A 21,394-nucleotide genomic window follows, 5' to 3' on the forward strand; every position below is an offset into this window, starting at 1 on the left:
GAGAGTTTGCAGTGTTGTCTTGACCTCCAAAACTCCCCAGATCTCCATTTGATCGAGCATCTGTGGGGTGTGCTGGAAAAATAGGTCTGATCTATGGAGATCTGATCCACAGAGATCTGATCAACAGAGATCTGATCCATGGAGGCCCCACCTCACAATTTTATGGACATGAAGGAGCTTCTGCTAACATCTTGGTGTCAGGTACCACAGAACACCTCCAGTGGTCTGGTCATGCCTAGACAGGTCTGGACTGCTTTGATGTCACCATGGACCAACACAAGTGGCTTTAATGGCTGATTGGTGTGTATTTCAGTCCTCGTAAATTTAGGGTTGAACAATAACAACAACAAAAAATCCAAAATGTGAGTACTGTTATTTACAATAGTGAACAGCATCCAGATATGAGATGGTAAGTCATACGTAATGATAAAAATGAAAAAAGATATTTATATCCTACAGTTTTCATGCACAACAGTATATCCCATTTCCTGTGTTCCTGAATGAAATAGCATTAGTCTGCTATTAATTTTTTGAATGCAATAGTTCTGTTTTAAAATAGCATTTATAAAAATCAACCTTTGTGTATTTGTATCTGCATGCCTGCTGGCTGTCTGCCTAATCAATTGAATCATGTAAAGGCAGTTCAGGGATAGCACATTTCTACACATTTTATTTGATTTCATTTTATTTTATTCGTTTTTTATACTTCATGATCAGACATTTTTCTAGAAATGTGGAGATGTTTTCAAAGCATACGTACTTTTTAGACCCTAGGGTTAGGGTTAGGGTTCCATCTCAAGGGGGTATGGATTCATGGAGTAGATTCATGTCTCATGGAGTAGATTCATGTCTAGACTAATAGACATGTCATGTCTATTAAAAATGAGATGTATGGAGTATTATGCTTCTTTTCTGCTTTTATGTGTGACTCATTATGTTTTTCCTATTTAAACCCAAAGGTTTAGAGGTAACGCTTTGTGTTATGACTGAACTTGAATGCAACTGCTCATTGCCCGTAATACACCATGAAGTACGAGAAGACTTTTTTTTTCAGGTTTATTGAAACTGACCGAGCAGAATGGAAATAACACAACAAGGAAAACCACCATCGCCAATTAATCATTGATTAAAAAAGAGTAAAAGTGTTCATTAACAAAACATTCTTAGTTAACACTGAAAAGTAATTGTCAGAGTTAAACAAAATGGACTGCAAGTAAGGCACGTTGGCTGCAATAAATAGCTTTTGCTCTCTCAATCCAACTAGGCTGTGGATAGTTGACACTGTTGGCTTTTGATGCGTTTCTGTTGTGCTGTTGTGGTTATTCAGACGTTCCTCTCCTTGGTCTCTGTGGTTGAGGACACCACCTTTCCATCCACCAGCGTCTGCGTGACCGTCATCACTTTCACTCTTTTCTGCTCGTCAACTGCGTCCTCAAGCCTGAGGAAGAAGAGATGGAGACACACAGAGACTTCTTGAAATGTGTCGACTACTAAGACATTTTGCGAAACACAGTGAACTACAATTAAAGAATAAGTTTTGAACTTAAGCTCACTGGAAGTCTCCGCCATCGAGAAGCCTCCTGTAGGTGGCGATCTCTGCCTCCAGCTTCATCTTCATGTTGAGTAGAGCTTCATAGTCCTGTGTCTGCTGTTGAATGTTGCTGCGAATCTGCATCAGCTCAGCCTCAAGCTGCATGATGACCGAATTCAGGTTCTCGATCTCCACATTGTAGCGCATCTCTGTGTCCCGCAGGGAGCCTTCCAGTGATGCTTTCTGCAAAAACACATCATACAGGAGCCATGAGCGCCACAAGAAAACCTATTCAGCCAATGACAGGGAAGCAGATTCTACAAAGAACACATTTCAGGTCTTGGTTAGGACCAAAAGATGTTCAATCACGAATCTTGGTGAATTAAAGGCAACTCACCCTAGAATAACTGACAAGTATTCTACATATGAACGCTGTTTGGATGATGGCTTATATATGACACCAATGCAAATCCACATGAGAAAAGTAACTCACAAGGCGTAAGTAAAATGAACAAAAGCAGCAAAGTATATGATTTTAAATAGTGTACGCACCAGGCTCCTCTGTGATTCCAGCTCTATCTCCAGTGTCTGAAGCTGTCTGCGGAGGTCAGTGCTTTCTGTTTTCGCACCTTGGAGGGCCTCTGTGTTTTGTGAGACTTGTACTTGTACTTCTTGGATCTGGAGAGGAGACAGTGAGTTTTTACCTTATGAGCAGACAATTGGAAATATATTTTTATAATAATTTATAAATGTCTAAATGTCAGAACACATTTCCAAGACACAATAATAAATAATGAATGCCTTTGATAGATTCTGCTTAAACATACCTGGGACTCATGCCAGGCTTTGAGTTCATCTTGGTTCTTCTGAGCTATCTTCTCATACTTGGATCTCATCTCCTCCATGATCTGGGCAAGGTCCTGGCCCTTTGGAGCATCAACGTCCACCTGCACTCCTGATTGGGAGATCTGGTTACGTAGCTCCATTACCTCCTATTATGGCAGAGAAAGAAAGTGATGAGAAGGTGAACACGGTTTTTGCTGTACATAGACATATGTACAGCTGGACATAGATGGCGCTGGACAAAAACTTACATTGTCATGGTTTTTCTTGAGGAATATGAGCTCCTCCTTGAGGGCCTCGATCTCACTCTCAAGGTTCATGCGGCCAAGGTTGGTATCATCGATGACCTTCCTCAGGCCAACAATGTCAGCCTCCACTGACTGGCGGATGTTCAATTCTGACTCAAACCTTTAAAAAAACAAGGATTTTGCTATAATGTAACATTTTCTTAATATAGAGGAATTACAAATTACACAGACCACCCTGTATTATGAATACAAAATGATGGTCTATTGTGAAAATTCACTTACTTCACCCTGAAGTCGTCAGCAGCTAGGCGAGCATTGTCAATCTGGAGCACAAGGCGGGCATTATCCACAGTAGCGTCAAATACCTACAACCAATCAGAAAAACAAGGTTAGCAAACTGTTCCAATGATTGGAGACAATGGGCCAGGAGAAAAAATCCCGAAATGTAGCTTCAAAGAAGAAACGTATAAAAGAACATTAGTCAAATTTAATAAACAATCTGAATCGGTCGGAGATCATTGTATTCGTATTCTCCTCAGTGACTTTGCAGTTTGTGTAAACTAATAAAGCAATAAACTGAGAAATCTGAGAAATAGAAACTGAAATTTTTTTTGGGAAGCAGCCATCCTTCACTGGCTTCACGTTGCTTGGATAAGAGCTGAAGAGTCACAGGTGTCAGAGTCCATGGGATAATCATTAACAAACAGCTAATTCAGAGGCCAAACTAGCTTAAGGGGACATCAAAGCTCATGCCATCGCTTGGAGGCCGTGTCACATTTCTTGTTTTTCCTGCAAGGGTGTTTTACAAATGCTTTGTATCATGCAATTTGATCCTGGTGTAAAGGCAGAATGTGTTACCCATAATACCTATTGCTAGTGAGCTAGCCTTATGTAGGTTAAGCACCTTGACCAATTGCTAATGCTTACATGAGTCACAAGGGGTTTGCGCTTTGTATGCACAGTTATGCTAATTTAAGAAGAAAGCATTTCGTTTTCCCAAACACTGTGTATTTAACTATAAAGTCATTTTAATAATCATAATTGTTAAATAAGTAAAAATGGTGTCATATAAAGCCATCATATCTGCATTCAATATGAGTTGATGTGGTTGATGTATAGCCTACTAAATAAGTCATAATAAAAATGTTTTTCATTAAACATTTGAACTGTTGATAAATGTTGCGTGTAGAATCAGTAAAGCAGTTTTACCTTTATCGCTATAGCACAATAACATATTAAAAATGATTATATAACATGGCCTCACAGAACTGTTCTGAAACTCTTTTGTCCTTGCTTGACTCAACTCTTGACAAATGGTAGCTTTAGTTTCATTTAAGTGTAATACAGCAGCCTGATGAATGACAGCCACATGACACTAAGTACATGGTCCTTCATATCATACATATGGTTTGGCTAATGGCTGCTCTCGTAGCACAGTAAAGAAGTGTGTTCTTACACTGCTTTATGTGTGCTTTAGGAAATTTATGTCTCCATTTCAACTGCCGTAACTACCTGAACAAGTCAGCATTGGTCATTTACTGTGATAAGACATTAGTCAAATCACCTCAACACTTTCACAGCATTTATGTCTGTCACCCTTTCCTTTGCTCCAGGTGAACTCTTAAACTGTTTAGACTATTTTTTTTTACTTTTCCCGTTAAGCCTCCCACAGGCTATAAATTCTTTCTCTCTTCAGTCGTAGAGTTTCTGTCCTCAGGGAAATGCAGAAATGTCTGAATGCGTGGTGAGAAATAAACAAAGAACGGAAATGCTTATTCACAGGAATGCTAACTATGAGCAGCAGGTTCTGCTGTAGCTCTTGGCCTGTGGGTCTTGGCTATCTTACACCTTTCTAGATAAAAAAAATTTTTTTTTTTTGATGATCCTTCTCACAAAAGATCAGCATGTGCTGTTTCTCATTTGTTACATTCTGTCCTTGGACCTGGTGAATGTCCTCTACTGTGTTCATTCATTCAGACAGTCAAGGACCCAGGTTCTCTGAAATGTCCTACCCCAGACCCTTCACCCTGTACCCCCCCCCCCCCCCACACACACACACACTCACCTTCTTGCGCAGGCCATCGAGGATGGTCTGGTAGCGGCTGTAGTCGTGGACGTCTGGGCCCCTCTTCTCCAAGGCCTCACGGATCTGCAGCTCCAGCTTGCTGTTGGCCTTCTCCAGAGACCTCACCTTCTCCAGGTAGGAGGCCAGGCGGTCGTTCAGGTTCTGCATGGCGAACTTCTCGTTGCCCATGATCTCGCCGGTGGCACCGGTGGAGGACACCTGGAAGGAGGTGGACATGGAGGATCCCGGTGCTCCCATGCCGCTGCGAAGGCTTCCGTATGAAGCAGAGGAGATGCGGGACCCATGGCCTCCTGCTCCGCCGTGGATGCTGGCCGACGTGAAGGAAGGCAGGATGGAGCTGCGCTGCACCTGGGAGGTGGATGAACGCACGGAGAAGGAGGGTCTCGAGGTCATGGTGGCAGTAGTGTGAGTTAGAGAGGCACGCAACGGTGAGGCAAAGAACAGCAACTAGATGAATGCACAGGGCAGCAGGGAGGGAGACGGTCAGCCTTTTAAAGCAACTCCAGGCTTCAAAGTCCCGCCCCCTCTGACTCTGGCTCTGACTCACACCAATCACGTCTCTCCATGTCTGTGGTTTTGTGTAGTTGAGTGGTTGAAATGCATTTTTCTTTCCTATAATCAAAGTTAAGAAAAAAGACTTTGGTATTGTGGGAACATTCTGAATTTTTTTTACAATTCTTTTTTTCAATTTACTTAAAATCCTGGCATCCAAAGAAAAGATTCTGAAGTAAAACAAGCAAAATTTATATAAAAAGTCCTTTATTGTGCCAGATGTAAGAAAGGAAACTGATTAAAGAGAAAAAGAGTCTCCTAACACATGTATGAAGATCATTTAACGCCACATTGAGAAATCAGAGTCTGACGAAATGGTTTTGTGCTTCAGTGACAGATGATCTGAGGCATGGCGCTCACACCTTTAAATCTAATTCAGGTCAATACATGCATGTTACACTCATCTGTTCCTGTAAACCCTTAACTAGAAAAGAAAGTAATACAAGATGGGTAAGATATAGTATTTGAAGGTATCATCTGTGATTGTAATACCACTATAAAAACTGTTTCCCAGGGCAAGGCAAGCCCCCACTTTGAATCTTGGCTCATTTCCAAGTATTTTCCTTATTTATCACAAGCAGATTTTAAATACTACTGAAGTACTACGTAAATACTAACACAACCATCTACCTGCTTCTTATGGACATCTATGTGCTGTATGCTGAGTTTGTGATGATATTGTGATGATATGCTTTGTGATGATATTGTGAAAACTTTTACAAGCAAAACTTGTCTCTCTTTAACATGCTAGCTATAATGGCTTTTTTAATGCTTAGCCAACAGAGCTGTTTCTCTCACAGCCCCGCCTGTAAGAGGATATGGATGTTTGTGAAGGTACATGAATGAACAATTAGTCTGGCTCCAGAGTACACACACATGTAGGGACAAAGAGCTTCCACTAATCTTGCTACGCTGCCCTGCGGTTTCGCCCCCCCCCCCCCCCCACCTTGCGCATTCACGCATATCATAATCTTCCTTTTCACCAAGTTGAGTACCTATGCAGTAAGTTACCACGCCGATGTTCTCATTGAAGTACATGTACACTGTGACCCTTTGTAAGGGGTTCAGAGGTTAATACAAGTTTAGGGACATTGCTCAGGACTGCCCTGACTGCACAAGCCGCACTTATTATTATGTAAATAGCAGTGAAACTGCTTTTAGTGTGTTGTTTTCGTGTGGAAGTGAGTTGTGTGTGCGTGTGTGTGTGTGTGTTTGGGGGGGGGGGGGGGGGGGGGGCAACTGGGCAGGATTGTTTTCTGTTACCCCACCTAGTGGAATGTGTTTTTTGCTCTGAGAGACAGGAAGGGCAGAGAGAGGAATTTGGGAACGGGGGGGGACTGAAAGAATTCAGTTTAGTGTCGCTGAGCTTGTTCTCTATCTGAAGCTCTTCCCATTGTTCTCAATTCCTCCATTAACACATATGGAGGAAAGATTTCTGAAATGTGCACTATTCTGCCCTGATTATAACTCTGAATAACACACAAAAGAGTTAGTATATACTGTCAGTTACTTTATAACCCCTAATTTGTCAAACAAACTTTCCATTTGTCAAAGTTCAAATGTAATTGTTCATTTGTTGCTCAGTGGTTGTGTTACGCAATTAGGCCACTGAAATCTAGTGAGATGTTTATCTGCAACATGTTTAAGGTGCATCAACACGTTTAAGGTGAGGTTAACTGGTAAGAGCTTTACAGGGCTTCTTTACCATATGCAGTGATAGAAAAAGCATTATGTATATGTCTTGTGGTGTAGCATATGAACGTCAGTGGATAGATTTGTGAGGAAATATGAATGTCAGATTACCTCAGTGTTTGTTCTGAGTCAGACATGTATAGGAAGGGTGTGGCGTGTCCCTTCTCAGTTATGAAGGGGTATGTGAGACTAAATATTTCAGCTGGAAGACACCACAAGTTATATTAAAGTTATTTTATTATATTGAGATTTGAAATGTTGCCCCAGTGAGCAAAGCCTGTGAAAGGATTTATGACACCTTTGTCACCTTTGACCTTTTCTATATGGACTTGTGACCTTTGCTCGACATGATAGATGTCTTCTTCATGGAGAAATTTTTACAAACTTCATATAATTCATTTATGGCTCAGAAGATTAAACTGGACTTCAAAGAATAGTGAGACATAAACACACACTGCATCATGTGCTTATTGCGCTAGTCAGTCAAGACTAGACTACATCATAGCAGATAAGGAAGACGGGCTCAGTACACAAAGCCCTCCTGGTTAGCACCCACCAGTTTGGGCTGACATGTTGGTGCCAAGCAAACATCTTCACTCACAAAGCTTCTCCTCATATCACATCTGCCGTAATCCTCATCACCAGACAGCTTTCAACATGACTATTTATGAGTAAGAGCACTGTCACAAGCATGTTTACATTACCTGGGTCCAGGTAACATGGGAAATATGTGGATCGAAAAACGTCGAAAAACACTTTCCCTCAGCTGCCCTCGTGCCTGCAGCAGTGCGGGTGTGGTTGTACGTCCACATGCTATGTAGCTTATCAGCTCACACAGATAAGGCCACTACCTGCAGCGTTAGCACAGCGATAAAGTGACACAGTGACTGAGTGAATCACTCGGTGGGCCGGGCCAATGGTGAACAGGACATGGATGGGTGTTTACAGGATTGTGTTGTCGTTGATTCCTGAGTGCACCGACCGGGTTGCTCGGGCCTCGGCTGGTCTTTGGACAAAGCGATGTGAGAGTCTGTCTGAGAGAGAGAGGGGGTCCAGTCTGTTCTAGCTCTAAGCGAAGAGAATGTGTCTCCTGTTGTGCAGTCGGGTACACTACACACTGAGTTCTTTGTGTGAGGCAAGTTATGAGTGTGTACAGCTGACCCTTAGGTTAACATGAATCCCTGCCAGTTATTTGTGACTTCTCTTCCGCAGAGAAGGCTGACGGGAAAGAGAAATTGCACCTTCCTCCCCCATATCCAAAAGTGGAACGTGACAGAGGTTCCAGTCGGCTTTGTGTCTGCTGCAAGAGCACAATTACCTGACCTGCGCTGACACGCCGCCACAGAGACCGTGTCACCGCAGAGATGACAGGACAGACGCTCAGCCACCTGGTAAAACAGACAGCAGGTGTATAGCACATTCCCCTGACCTGAGAGGGAGCTGCCACAAAGTGGAGTCATGGCGTAACTCGGGGCATGAGAAAGTGTTGGCGAGGCCACATGACTGAGCTGAAGGGAGACGGGGGAGCGTTCAGACTCATTACTGTAGATCTGCTGTGGTTTTCCAGCAGAGCACATTCCACATCAGAGGAGGGAGAGCTCAGGAGGACAGGAGTGGTGTGTGTGTGTGTGTGTGTTTGTGTGTGTGTTTGTAAAACTATGTGTGCAAACACTGTTGTTGGACTAATTCCACTAGTGAAATTCATGTGGACTTTTATTTCATGGCAACTAGACACACACACATACACACACACACACACAAACCCAGAATGGCTGTTCAAATGTAAGGGAACAGTATATTTTAAATGTAGTATTGTACCAGTGACATGGCCCAGCTAGAACTCCCCCTTTGCGTAAGCAGGGCCCCATTTATAGTTTACCAGGTTGGAGGGAAACAACTTTCTCCTTCATGGGAAGAGCCCAGTTTTTTTTATTTTTTATTACTCACTCCCCTCCTCTTTCTGCAGGCCCTCGTGAAAATTACACACCACATTTCACAACTGAGCCATCTGTCCAGCTGCACGTCTCTGGGTCCTGCAGTGCCTGCTCCACACCTCCTGATGGAGCATAGAGGCGTTGGCTAATTTATGGGCCGCGGTGCCCTGACTCTGGGCCTCACAATGGGCTGGAGAGAGGGACAGGCGAGACAGAGCGGTGGAAAAAAAGTTTGGTGGAAGAAAAGAATCTCTGTCCTCTTGCCAAGGACCCTCTACAGCCTCCCACGCTGAGTGTCTCTTAATCGCGGGAAGGCTACTGTGTGTGTGTGTGTTTGTGTGTCAGTGGAAAGCAGTTTATGTGAGTAATTGGCTTTATCAGCCTATTACAGCGGACGTTGAGGGACAAGTCGGCTGGGTACTGCAGTAATGTCTGCGGCTTTCAGGAGGATCGCGGAACCTCCATCACGGGTGACTTGTTTTCCCTCCGCAGGGCCCCGGCGCTGAACAGTGGATCTGGTGTAGCGCTTGGTGTGGCCTTCAAATGCTGAAAGCCTCCTGAGCCATGCTTTACAGCGGAAGGTTTTGAAGAATTCAGAAGTGTTTTTCACTGTTTCCCACAGTCAGAAGCCATCAAACAAAGCTGTATTAGAAACCCTAAAATGAGTTTTCCAAGGTAAAATCCCGTGCTTGAACATGTTTTATCAAGAGGTTTTTTAACATCAAAATGAAAACAATGTCTCACAGCAGGGCTTTTAAGAGGTGCTAACCTTCTGGGAACTTTGAAACGAGTCCAATCCAGCTGTAAAAACCTAGATAACAATAAGTTAGTCATAGTGTTGTTCTGTACTGAACATTCAAGTCCATCCATTAGGAGGAATATGCTTTGATCTGGCAACCCGCCTGACCTCTCTCTTGCCCCCTCCCCTGCCATGGCCCTGGTTAGTGAAATACCTCATATGTTTGTGGAGGGTGGCATGGGTGTACGAAATTGGCCAGAGAGTGAGAGGGTGATGCGTCACAAACCTAGTGCCCTCACTTTGGTCCTGTGTTGAGAGTTTGCTAAGGCTGTCAGCAGAGAAATAGGGACAGTACCATAGTGGAAGAGTGTGTGTTAGAGAGAGAGAGAGAGAGAGAGAGAGAGAGAGAGAGAGAGAGAGAGAGAGAGAGAGAGAGAGAGAGAGAGAGAGAGAGAGAGAGAGTGTGTGTTTATGAGTGTTTGTGTATCTAAGGAAGAGATGTGATCTTGATCAACTTTATATGGGACTTTCCACCTTATTTTAGTTCTTCTAGTGGCCTGGTCTTATTTTAATCTGCCCAGAGAGTTTTCATGTGTGGGTATATGGGGGTCTGTGGTGTGTGTGCGAGTGTGTGTGACACAGAGAGAGAGACCACAGGAAGACAGGGTTCCCTTTCTCAAGACATGATCCTATCACTGTTTTGTCCTGTTTGACAGGAACTCCCTCCTCAGCTAGAGACAGGAAGTTGTGCTGTGCAATGTCTAAGGCAGGGATATTCCATTCACATAATCCTCCACTTATGAACTAGACAGGTTGCAAAAATACTTCAGCTGAACAGAACTGCATGCAGAATAAGGGGTGGGTTTAGGTCCGTTTATGCATCTGTGTGTGTGTGTGTGTGTGTGTGTGTGTGTGTTTGCATTCAGGGTGAGTAACTGTAAGGCAAAGGAGGGTCTCACACTAGTGTGTGTGTGTGTGTGTGTGTGTGTGTGTGTGTGTGTGTGTGTGTGTGTGTGTGTGTGCGTGCAGTAGTGATACTGACCTGGGTGTGGTGGTGTCTCCGGATCAGAGGCCAGTTGGTCTTTCACCAAAGACTCCCACTCATCCCACTCAAACCCCTCTCCCTCTCCTCCCTCTCTCTCTCTTCGCTCCACACTGTCCTTTCTTCTCCTTTAGCCCTACTGGAATGTGGTACACACACTGGGAGAGATAGGACAGGGTGCACAGGGAGGACCTGCAAGGTCAGTGAACCAGGTTGCCCTGAAAGCAAAGCAAATACAACAAAACACACACACACACACACACACACACACACACACACACACACACACACACACACACACACACACACACACAACCCCTGCTTCACATATTACGCTGTGTTCACATCTCGTCCGATTTATCTTGCCGTGTTTATCTGAGCATTCCATCCAGTGCTGTCACAGCTATATGAAATTAACTGTGATTCAAATGGGAATTTCTTTCCCTCACAAGGGAATTATATGCACAGAAAGTTTAAAATACTCACACGATTCAGATGCAGCATTATTTATTTGCTAAACAGCAACTGAATGTAGTCAGTGTAAGACCAAGGGCTAACAATGGCCGCCATTCAAGAATGTGTTTATGAGAGTGGTCACACGATGCCTGGGTTTGTGTTTATATTTGTTATGTGTCTACCGTTTGAGTGTTCAGCTCGCCCCACGTCTCCTTCCGTTTTCATTCGTCGCGACACTCCAGATTCAGCCACACACTGTCCTCCAAATGAACACGTGGACACGCCATTTCAAGTCGAGCTCCACACCTTTTAAAACACGCGGGGGACATTTGATAGACGCTTGTCTCAGTTTAGTCACACGTCTGTTAGCTTCATCACGCCACAACACACTGAAAATTCCTTCACAGATTTGTGATTCGGTATGAAAGAGACCTGCAATCCGGTGTGAAAAGAAAGAATGAAGAAACAAGCACATGGTACATAGTGTACAGGCACAGCGTACAACAGACAACATGACATCAACAACATAGACAATAGGAAATAACCAACATATAACAGACAACATGAAATCACCCTGAGAGTGATGGAATTTTGACAACGTGAACCTTAAGGTCTACTGATAAGGGGTTTGGAGTGGCAAGGATGTTTATTGTCTGTTATCAGTGGTGACCTCAGAACATATATCAAAATGGCTAAAGGAAACAAATGACAATGTTAGCTATGTTTTGTCTTTAGTTTGCTGACCGTCACAAGTAAACCAGTTACGTTTGTAAGCTAATGTTACATTTGACTGATAAGCAGATGTCGTGGTTCAGTTTTGCCATGTGATCTGAAATGCTTCAGTCTTCTGGTCATTCACAGTGCAGAGAACGTTCTTAGTGAGTGATGGCTGCTGAACAGATTACTGACCCTATGACCTGGAGAAAGATCTCAACTCCAACACTCCCTAATGAATCCAGTCAGAAGAGAGATGTGACATGAGTCAGCTCTTTTTCAGCTAATCATTTTAATGAGTGACAAAAACATTGAATCCCGGCTCAGATTGGTGTTACGTTTCTATCAGAGCTGATCCACACTCTGTGGATTACTCATGTTGACAAAGACCCCACAATCCTATCAACCCAGAAGAAAGACATTCTTTTGATCAATTCTACTTATTATTTTGTCACTCTTCCAACTTTTAATTCCTTTCCATATTTACAAAAGCAACTCTAAATGTTCCTCTATGTGTCTGTGGCCAGCCAACACTCCACAGGAAGCAGACACAAGGACATGAATGGTATACTGTCTGCTAATATGAACACAAAGCTCCAGTACACAATTTGGTTCATGCAACTTCAGCTCTGTGTACCTAGTTGGCTGTAATGTAATGAGCTGGTGATGACTAGTGGGTTACTGCTTCAAACAAACGAAGGTCATTTCCCCGGCAACCATCAGCCATCTCCTGGCAACACAGCATCACTGATACCGTTGCTATCGTGACCAGTCATATGGTATCATATTAAACAGGAGATGACATGTGCACAGTCTGCCTCAATAACCAATATCAAAACCAGTGCGCAACCATGTAACCATAAAACTTTAAGGTGATATTTATTGAAAAAGGATCTTAGCATCAAATTTGAAAATCAGTAATATGTATATTGAGTAAGTACTGTGAATATTTGTCTGTACATGATGCTGCCAATAGCTAGCTGGTGGAACACGAATGACAGATCCACATCAGAACAGCAGGGGGCACTGTGTGCAGGTGTGCTGCAGGTAAGTTATAACTTATAATTCCTCCAATCTCCTTCTGTCTCCCCACACTGGCGTCCAGCCTTTCAGCCTGTCCTGTACCACAGTTCAGTGCTCAGCTGGACCTCAGGAGCCCTGTGCAGTCAACACTCTCTTATCAAGCACCGCCCACGAATCCAGGCAAAACCCTTCCAAAAAACGCCATTTGGGGCCGAGCAGCAGGGCGGGGTCAGCAGGGCGGGGTCAGCAGGGCGGGGTCAGCAGGAGCGGCGATCGACCACACAGCCTTTAAATCCTCTGCTGCCTGTTGTCTTAACAATGCTCTTTCACTACAGAGTGTGTGGCAATGCTATTTTTCCATGTTTTACCTCTCTCTCTCTCTCTCTCTCTCTCTCTCTCTCTCTCTCTCTCTCTCCCTCTCTGACTATTAACTTTCACTCCCACTCTATAGCTGTTCCCTTCATCTGTGCATCTCTTCCATCTTTCTTTCTGAGCCCTCATTAAATATCAGTCCTCAGGTCTCTGCCCTTCTAACTCCAGCTCTCTCTCTCTCTTTTCACTGCCCTCTGTCCTTCTTCTCTTCCTCCCACGTTTTACACAATTTTATGGTTTCCCTCCCCCCTTTTTTTGGAGCGTCTCTGGGGAGTTGGAGGGGCCAGAGCGCATGCTAAGAAATCCCCCACCCTGTTCCTGACCCCACCCACAACCCCCACCCCCACCCCGAGGACCTGCCTCTGAGCTTGGGCCGATCAGGCCGGCTTCCTGTCTATCACCCTTCCTCTCATTCCTTCAGTGCCAAGACCAGCTCCACCACACACAAACACAAACACACAGGCACGCCCACACACACACACACACACACACACACACACACACACACACACACGCCCGCACGCACGCACGCATGCACGCATGCACACAAACCCACACACACACACACACACACACACACACACACACCCCAAGCCCTGTAATCAAGCAAGCACTGAGCTGTACACTAAGGCCACGTGGCGTAATCCTAGCCCTCCTCACTTGTTCGTGCTGTACTAAATGAGAAATTCACAGGGCCAAACTCGATCCAGGTGACAGTCTCCCAAGAGGCACTGCAGCCCTATCACAGGCCTCACCGACACGGCAGTACGAGCCTATCACAGGCTTCACTGACACGGCAGTACGAGCCTATCACAGGCTTCACTGACACGGCAGTACGAGCCTATCACAGATCTCATAGACACGGACGTGCGGGCCTATCAGAAGCTTCACAGACACGGCAGTGCGGGCCTATCACAGGCCTCACAGAGACAGACGAGCGTGCCTATCACAGGCCTCACAGAGATGGCCATGTGGGCCTATCACAGGCCTTACAGAGACGGCCATGTGGGCCTATCACAGGCCTCATAGAGATGGCCGTGTGGGTTTTGGCATGTGCTGAATAGATGAGCAGCTGGATTGTTCTTTTATTGCTGACTAAAGTTCAGCTGCTTTACTGAAGGGTGTGGCCCGTCCACAGCAGGTGCACAGTGCCCCATCAATAATGTAGCACAGTGCAAACGAGAGGCCAACAGTACTGTGTCAATGGTAAACACAGGTTCTCTCAGTGCCGACCTATCAGCACACGCAAGCAAGTGCATGAACACTTTTCATGTCATTAATGACTGAAGAGGCTCCATATAAGCCACTGAGTGGGGCTAATGCGTTACTCGTGTAACCGTTGTCATCAGATGTGGTTGGTGGAGTAAAAAAAATCACCTAGAAAAGGTCACAGGTCACATTTGATACATTTCCAATGAGACCAAATTACAGTTAATATAATTTTACCAGCCAGTTGAGAAGAATCAACACTGGTTATATGCATAGTGATTACCAAAATAGTAATGCTGGTATTTTTATTGCTTTCTCCCTCTGACATGCCTTTCTTGCCTCTTTCATTTAGTTGCTGGCTGGTGCCATGAAGCCCAGTGCCCAGACTAAACAGAATTCCACACATTTTGCTGAGGTCCTGAGAAACATGTTCCCATGTTTCTCATTTTCTTTCTGTCTTTCATCATGAGTTCGTCCAGTTTTGGGGAGAAAGAGTTAGGCAGTAGTTGCATAATCAGGAATGAGGCCAGAGAGAGATTTGAGAGAGAGAGACCCAATTTAATTGTGCCCGAGAGAGAGAGAGAGAGCATGTGAAAGGATGAGAAAGAAAGAGTGGGAAGATGAGAAAGGGAGAATGGAAGGAAGAGAAACAAAGAGAATTAAAGGAGAACATTAAAGGGTTTGGCAACACAAGGCGTTTCTGCTGAGCAGCCCTGTAATCTTTCTTTCTTTGTCTCTCTCTTTTTTCATCTCTCTCACTCTACCAGAAGCAATAAACCACGCTAAAGGGTCTTTAACGAGTGTCACATTTTACCTCAAGCGTCAAACTGCAAACCGATAGCCATCTTTAAAACGCCTTCTTCTCCAACCTCTCAAAACTGCAACTTAAGGCGTTAAAGAAGATATGGCATCAGTGGGTGCTAAAGAAATTCAGTGGGGTGTTTTGATGTAGAATCTCTGCAGGATGAGCCTTGTCAGAGAGAGAGAGAGAGAGAGAGAGAGAGAGAGAGAGAGAGAGAGAGAGAGAGAGAGAGAGAGAGAGAGAGAGAGAGAGAGAAAGATAGAATGAATACAGAGTGGAAAAAATGACTTATGAAGGCAAAAGCCTTTGGTGTGGACAGAGCTCAAATGTGAACAGAGCTCAGGTGAGGAACTGGACACACCTTATTTTCATCCAAAGCCCCATTTGTCTTACTTCCCTATCTCAGTAAATTGCTGCAATTTCGTTCTTCTCTCCCTCCAACTTCTCCCTCCCTCTCTTGTCTCTCCTCCACTTTTTTCCCACCTCCTGCCTGCCCAGAACATTCCTATCCCCTTCCATCATACCTGCTGCTCAGAGCCGCAGCTCTGCCCAGCCAGTCCACCACCCACTCACCCCAGGCTCGCCCGGACGTCCACGCCGCTACCACACGGCAGAGAGAGACACACACACGGACGGACAGACAGAACGCGGGCGGTTAAGCATGTCCGGCAACACGTTAAAAACATCGAGGGCAAATCTTCGGTCGTGGGCACCTTCCCTTTACTACGGTGCCCACGCAAAGCGTGCTAGGAAAGACAATCGCAGCCCGTTCGCAAGAGGGCCACACCCCAAATGCACACACCCAATCACAGCTCAGGGCGAGGCAGGGTGGAAGTGCAAACACTGGACCATTGTGCTATTGTGCGGGCTTCCATTCGCTTCCAGTGTACCGGAAATGGCTCAACGGGTGCAAGTGACACATTAAGATTTGATTCACTGTGGTGGGAGCTTGTCTTTACATTGTTTTGAGAACACCCCCCCCCCCCCCCCCAAAAAAAAAAAAAAAAAAAAACACCACCACCACCACCCCCTTTGCTCTTTGAATTCTGTAATACAACTCCAGGCACAGAAACTAGTCTATCCAGAAGCTCGGGGGCTTGTGTGGTCAGGTCCAGATATGCATGCCTTAGAGTCAGTAGCTTTAGGCAGATCTTCAATAGAAAATGTGCGCCTGTCCTAAACATGGACTAAATAATCATCCTAAATAAATGCTCCTAAATAGATCTGCTCGCCAGTCGTTTACACAAGCACTCGTGTCCTGAGGTGTCTTTTAGCCTAGCGTATCTGAACTAACCTAAAACTGACTCCACCTCCCCTCTCATTAAAGTGAAAAAAAAGGCGTCTGAGAAATTAAAGAGATGCTGACTAGAAATGTTTATTAACCTTCATATGTAACTACTCCCTCGAGAGTTATCTCTTTAAGAAGTCTCTCCCGAGGCGGCGGTTGTGTGTGTGTTCCCTGCATAGAACGCGCGCTCAGCATCCATTAATGTGCACAGCCATGTGGACAGCACATGTGCATCTGCTTAGTGCTGGCAGCATAGCAACAACTGAGAGGCCTCGTCTTCTCACCCAGAATGCATCTTACCACCCCAGCTTTCTGGAACTCATCCATATAAGAAGCATCCGTATATGCTTTTCTGGGTCTGTCTCTGCAGGCCACACTGAAACCATGACTTTCAGCGGGTAATTATTTCACATTATTTATGTATTACTGGGGGGGCGCGTCTGTGTGCGCATGCAGGATTTCTTTTTAACAGTCAGTGCCTTGGAATGAACCGCAAATGAACCGGGTGTTGTGTACAAAATGCAAACAAAAGCAAATCTGGATAGAAGCAATGAAATAAGAAAACGAAAGCCATCTGAAGCAACAGCTTCTACATTCTGGCACATTTCGCGGGAATTCATGGTCGTTTTGGTCTCTCTCGATCAAAGCAGGTGGGTCATTTCAATGGTACATGACATTTCTTTTCCTAGCAAATACCAGTCCGTCCCAGACTTGCTACAACCTGTGACACTCTGTCAACAGCCAGGCAAAAGAGTCCAACCAGTATGGACACACACACACACACACACACACACACACACACACACAAAGGTAAACAAATTGGCCTACACACCTCAATCCTTCAGGATACACCCTGTGGTTTACAAATGAAGGATCTTCTCAGGATCTTATTCTACGCATGGAAGTGCCTGGACTAGCCTGGACACACACCCTCCACACCATTTAAAAGTGGCAAAACTACAAACTTTAAAAATAAATATTTCTGTATGTAATAATAGTATGTATATGAACTATAGATACATTTGTTCAAGGTAAGCACATTTTATCTGCTGGTTTTCTGCTGTTTTTTTGTCATTTAATGTCATTTAATGAACTCAACTGGACCAAACAAAGAAATGCATCCCCCATGAAAAGAAACAAAACAAAGCAAAAACATTGTCCAGGCATAGACAACCAAGAGGTTTAAGAGATAACTCAATATTGGGGACTTTCCTTTGTTGAGTTGAATTTTTGTGTTGTCATAGGACTGAATGACAACTGTTGCAGTACACTTACAAAACAGCAAATACGAATCGCCTAAGACACTAAGATGGTGTCATCTCAGACGGGAGTGACCAAACTCTGTGATACACTCCAAGCCATGACCACCCAAACACTGACCACCGCAAACTTTGACATGGTTTAGAAAGACTGAGGCAGATGGCAACTGTGATTGAGGATGGTGTTAGTGGTTTGTTGGCTGTAGGCTGGCTGTCATTTTTGCCTGAAGAAGCTGGCTATGAAGCAGGAGTCTTTATTTATGAAGAGAAGAGGCGAGTCCCTGTCTGTCACGGCAGGGGGGGAGTTCAGGTCAGCCGAAGGTGGGGTTAGAATGTCGACTGTTCAGCCCACTCAGAGAAACTACTCACTGACGTTTTTTGGTTACAGATTTCTTTCAAGATACTGGCTTACGCACTGATTTTGTGTGTGTGTGTGTGTGTGTGGGTGGGTGGGTGGCTGTGTGTATAAGATCCACACCTCATTTCATCACCCTGATATACTTCTGCATGTCTTGTGTAATCTTTCTCCCAAAATGAAAATGTCTGCTTACATCCACATGAGTGGACCAGCTACAGGCCATTTTGACCTTCATACATATACACATATACACCTCTATCTCCCCATAAAGGTGCTACAGAGTGAGTCAGATAATGTGTTATCATCTCAAGTGTGTATATTTGAAACAGGGGGAAGCTCTAAAAGTTATCATCATAATCACACCACTTACATATGCAACCACTACTCAAGAACTAGATCATAAAGGGAACGCAAAGAGACTATGCAAGAACAAGCTTCTAAATCTGTAGGAATCTGGACTCCTCCACTTCTGTTACTGATCTGGTGTCAGTAGGTGATTCACAAGAAAGGAATGTGTCGAGCAGGGCTGCAGAGAACACTGGGCTAAAGTACTGAATGAGCTGCAGAATCCAGTCCTGAGAATCCAGTACTGAGACGTGAAATGATTGAGTCAGGGTGCAGCTGGATACAATTGGCAATTTGGCTACTGCAGTTCAGACAGCCACAAACGCACACACACACACACACGTGCACACACACAGATGCAGACATACACACACGCACACACACATATGTGCACACACTTGCTTTTAACTTACACATTACTCTCTCAAATTCACATACTGTTCGCTTCGGCCTAGTCCTTCTGAGGTCGAAAATGACTGGGTACAGAAATAGAGTCTAGTTGTAGAAACTCTGAATCATGCATGAGGTTACAGGAAAACTGCAGCAGGGAAAAGTCTTTCCCGGGTTCTCATTTTCCATTTAATTTCAAACATATCCAACCAACAGGGAAAAGTAACGGTTGAAGATCTTCAGTTTGAAGCTGAGGACCAGAAATCTCTCTGTTAGAAACCTTAAAGCAGCCTGAAACATCTCTCCATCTCACTTTTGCTCCCTTCAACTGAGACAGACTAGAACTGAACCACTCACATGTAGAAGGGTTCTACTTTGAAAGCATTTGGCTTCATTTCAAGGCAACGATTTCCGTAGCAATGAACACACCGTTCATCAGCACATCAAACAAAGGCTAAACAGAGTGGTAGGTTACAATATAGGTTGTTTTTTTACACGACTCGACAGGAAGCAGCCCAACATTTCTCCATCTTTTCTCCCGCCTCATTGGTGGAGTTTCCCCCGTTTGCCGACAGCACACGCACCGCCTGTCTGGAGGACCTGGGGAGGTGGTTCATGCCTTCAGCTCTTTGATTTTTTTTTTTACCCACGGTACGCACTGCGTGTCTTAACGGTCCTGTGTGTGAATCCCATTGGAAGCAGAGAAACAAGCACTGTCTCTTTGATGCCGACACAAATGAGCTTATCAAAACACGAGCTACATGGTAATTAGGATGACATCTATTTTATGAGTGTCAAAGATTTATTTATGAGTATCATAATTATGTGAGCCTTTGAAAAGAATCCTAAGCTCTTAAACTGGAGGGTTAATATTTAAATACTAATATTAAGGATTATTGGTCCCTTAGTGAAATGAGGTACAGGAGTGAGGAATGAGAGTGAGCCCCCATCCCCCCCCCCCCCTCTCCCCCCCCCCCAGAAAGAAAGAAAAAGAGAAGATATGGATTACATGCTTCTTTATGAGTAAAGAATAGAAAACCATGTCTGCATGGATGTTTGTCGTATTATGATATGGTATCATTTTTGATCGTACACAAATAAGCAAAGAATAGTTTATGTATAATACATTTAAAAATGTACACACACACATACACACACACACACACACACACACACACACACACACACACACACACACACACACATATATATCTGCAAGGGTAAAGGCATGACATATGTTCCTCTTTATCCCTTGTGTCCATGGCAACTGCGTAAACGTTCCACCGTTGGCTGTCATGTGTCAGTGTGTGGCGTAGCAAAATAGTGTGTGTGTGTGTGATCTCGGGTAACCCTGTTGCTATGGAAACTGTGGGTGTGGCTAGCTGCCCAGGAGACCATGGGGGAAGTTCTGTGGAGAGGCACATAGCTTGGGACAGTGCAGTAAACTTATGATCCACAGTAAATATTACACAGTAAAGTCTGGATTCAGCACTCACACTGAAGAAAACGCTAGCTGTCCGTCAACGGCCAGAACTTCAACGTTAAAGTCAGCCGTCATAGCTCCAGCAGTGTTAGTGAACACCAGCCCTCATGGCTTTGATACGCAGACTGGACAGACTAACAAAGCAAACATTTTGCGTGGTGAGTCATAGCATAATTGAAGGCAGGAAAACTCGGAAAGCTGTCTGACTGGTCTCATGGAATCATACAGCACAGCACATACATGTCTTATGAAGCCTTATAGAAGGGCTTTACTTTGTTTAATGTGAAAGGACTGGGTCTCATGATTATTCTTGTACTTTCTGGTGTTTGTGGGCATGTGTGTGTGTGTGTGTGTGTGTGCATGCGTGCCAACCAGCTGGTTTCACTGTGCCACTGTGACAGGGCATTTGAGATGAATCACAGTGCTAAGCCCCTAAATGAGGAAGCGGGTGAAAATGTATCCAGGATCTACGACCCACTGATATAATGAGTCATAGTCAGACAGGTCCTTTTACTCCACTACAATGATGTTAATCCACAGCCTCACCGACGCTGAGGCAGACTGCACCATCCCATGCAGGTTTGTCTAAATCACACTCAGGCACACACACAGATCCACACCTGAAAGGCCTCAGGTGGGCCGAGAACTGGGCCACAAGTGTGTGAATGAATAGAGAATTAAAGTAGTATTTGGGCCGCTCAGTGTGGACTGGAGAACTTCCTGATCTGGTTGTCACCCTAACCCTAACCCTAACCCTAAAGCATTCCTGAACTTCTTTCCCGTGACCACATCGATACGTTTATGAAGATGGAGTTGAGGAATGGTAGCACCGGATGCAACACCTTTTATAGGTGATGCAACACCTTTTATTGGTTACTAGTAAACCAATAAAATTGGTTACTATGACCACAGACTCATGCACATGAGTAATTACAAAGCCATTTAAATGTGTCTGCACCCTGATCTTGAGATAAGATAAGAACGGCACAAAAATATCTTCTCATGAACGATAGCAGGAGGCAGACACA

General features: G+C 44.5%; 1 protein-coding gene across 1 annotated transcript; it reads right to left on the reverse strand.

The window, feature by feature from the left end:
- Positions 1-1,039: 1,039 nt before the first annotated feature.
- LOC143484864 (keratin, type I cytoskeletal 18-like) lies at positions 1,040-5,186 on the reverse strand. The gene is made up of 7 exons (XM_076983869.1): positions 4,688-5,186; positions 2,905-2,987; positions 2,626-2,782; positions 2,359-2,523; positions 2,084-2,209; positions 1,554-1,774; positions 1,040-1,438 (listed from the first exon to the last, which is right to left on the reverse strand). Exons 1-7 carry the CDS (start codon positions 5,099-5,101, stop codon positions 1,324-1,326), a joined length of 1,281 nt encoding a protein of 426 aa, XP_076839984.1. The 5' UTR covers positions 5,102-5,186; the 3' UTR covers positions 1,040-1,323.
- Positions 5,187-21,394: the final 16,208 nt, after the last annotated feature.

This window comes from Brachyhypopomus gauderio, chromosome 21 (genome assembly GCF_052324685.1).
Source record: "Brachyhypopomus gauderio isolate BG-103 chromosome 21, BGAUD_0.2, whole genome shotgun sequence".
NCBI classification, from domain to species: Eukaryota; Metazoa; Chordata; class Actinopteri; order Gymnotiformes; family Hypopomidae; genus Brachyhypopomus; species Brachyhypopomus gauderio.

What these genes read in the sequence shown, in the direction of transcription:
- LOC143484864 (XM_076983869.1), bottom strand. Translation starts at nt 5,101, where the DNA reads ATGACCTCGAGACCCTCCTTCTCCGTGCGTTCATCCACCTCCCAGGTG. An exon ending in TCAAGAAAAACCATGACAAT is followed by an intron (nt 2,524 to 2,625) that starts GTAAGTTTTTGT and finishes CTGCCATAATAG; the next exon opens with GAGGTAATGGAGCTACGTAA. An exon ending in CTCGATGGCGGAGACTTCCA is followed by an intron (nt 1,439 to 1,553) that starts GTGAGCTTAAGT and finishes CTTCTTCCTCAG; the next exon opens with GCTTGAGGACGCAGTTGACG.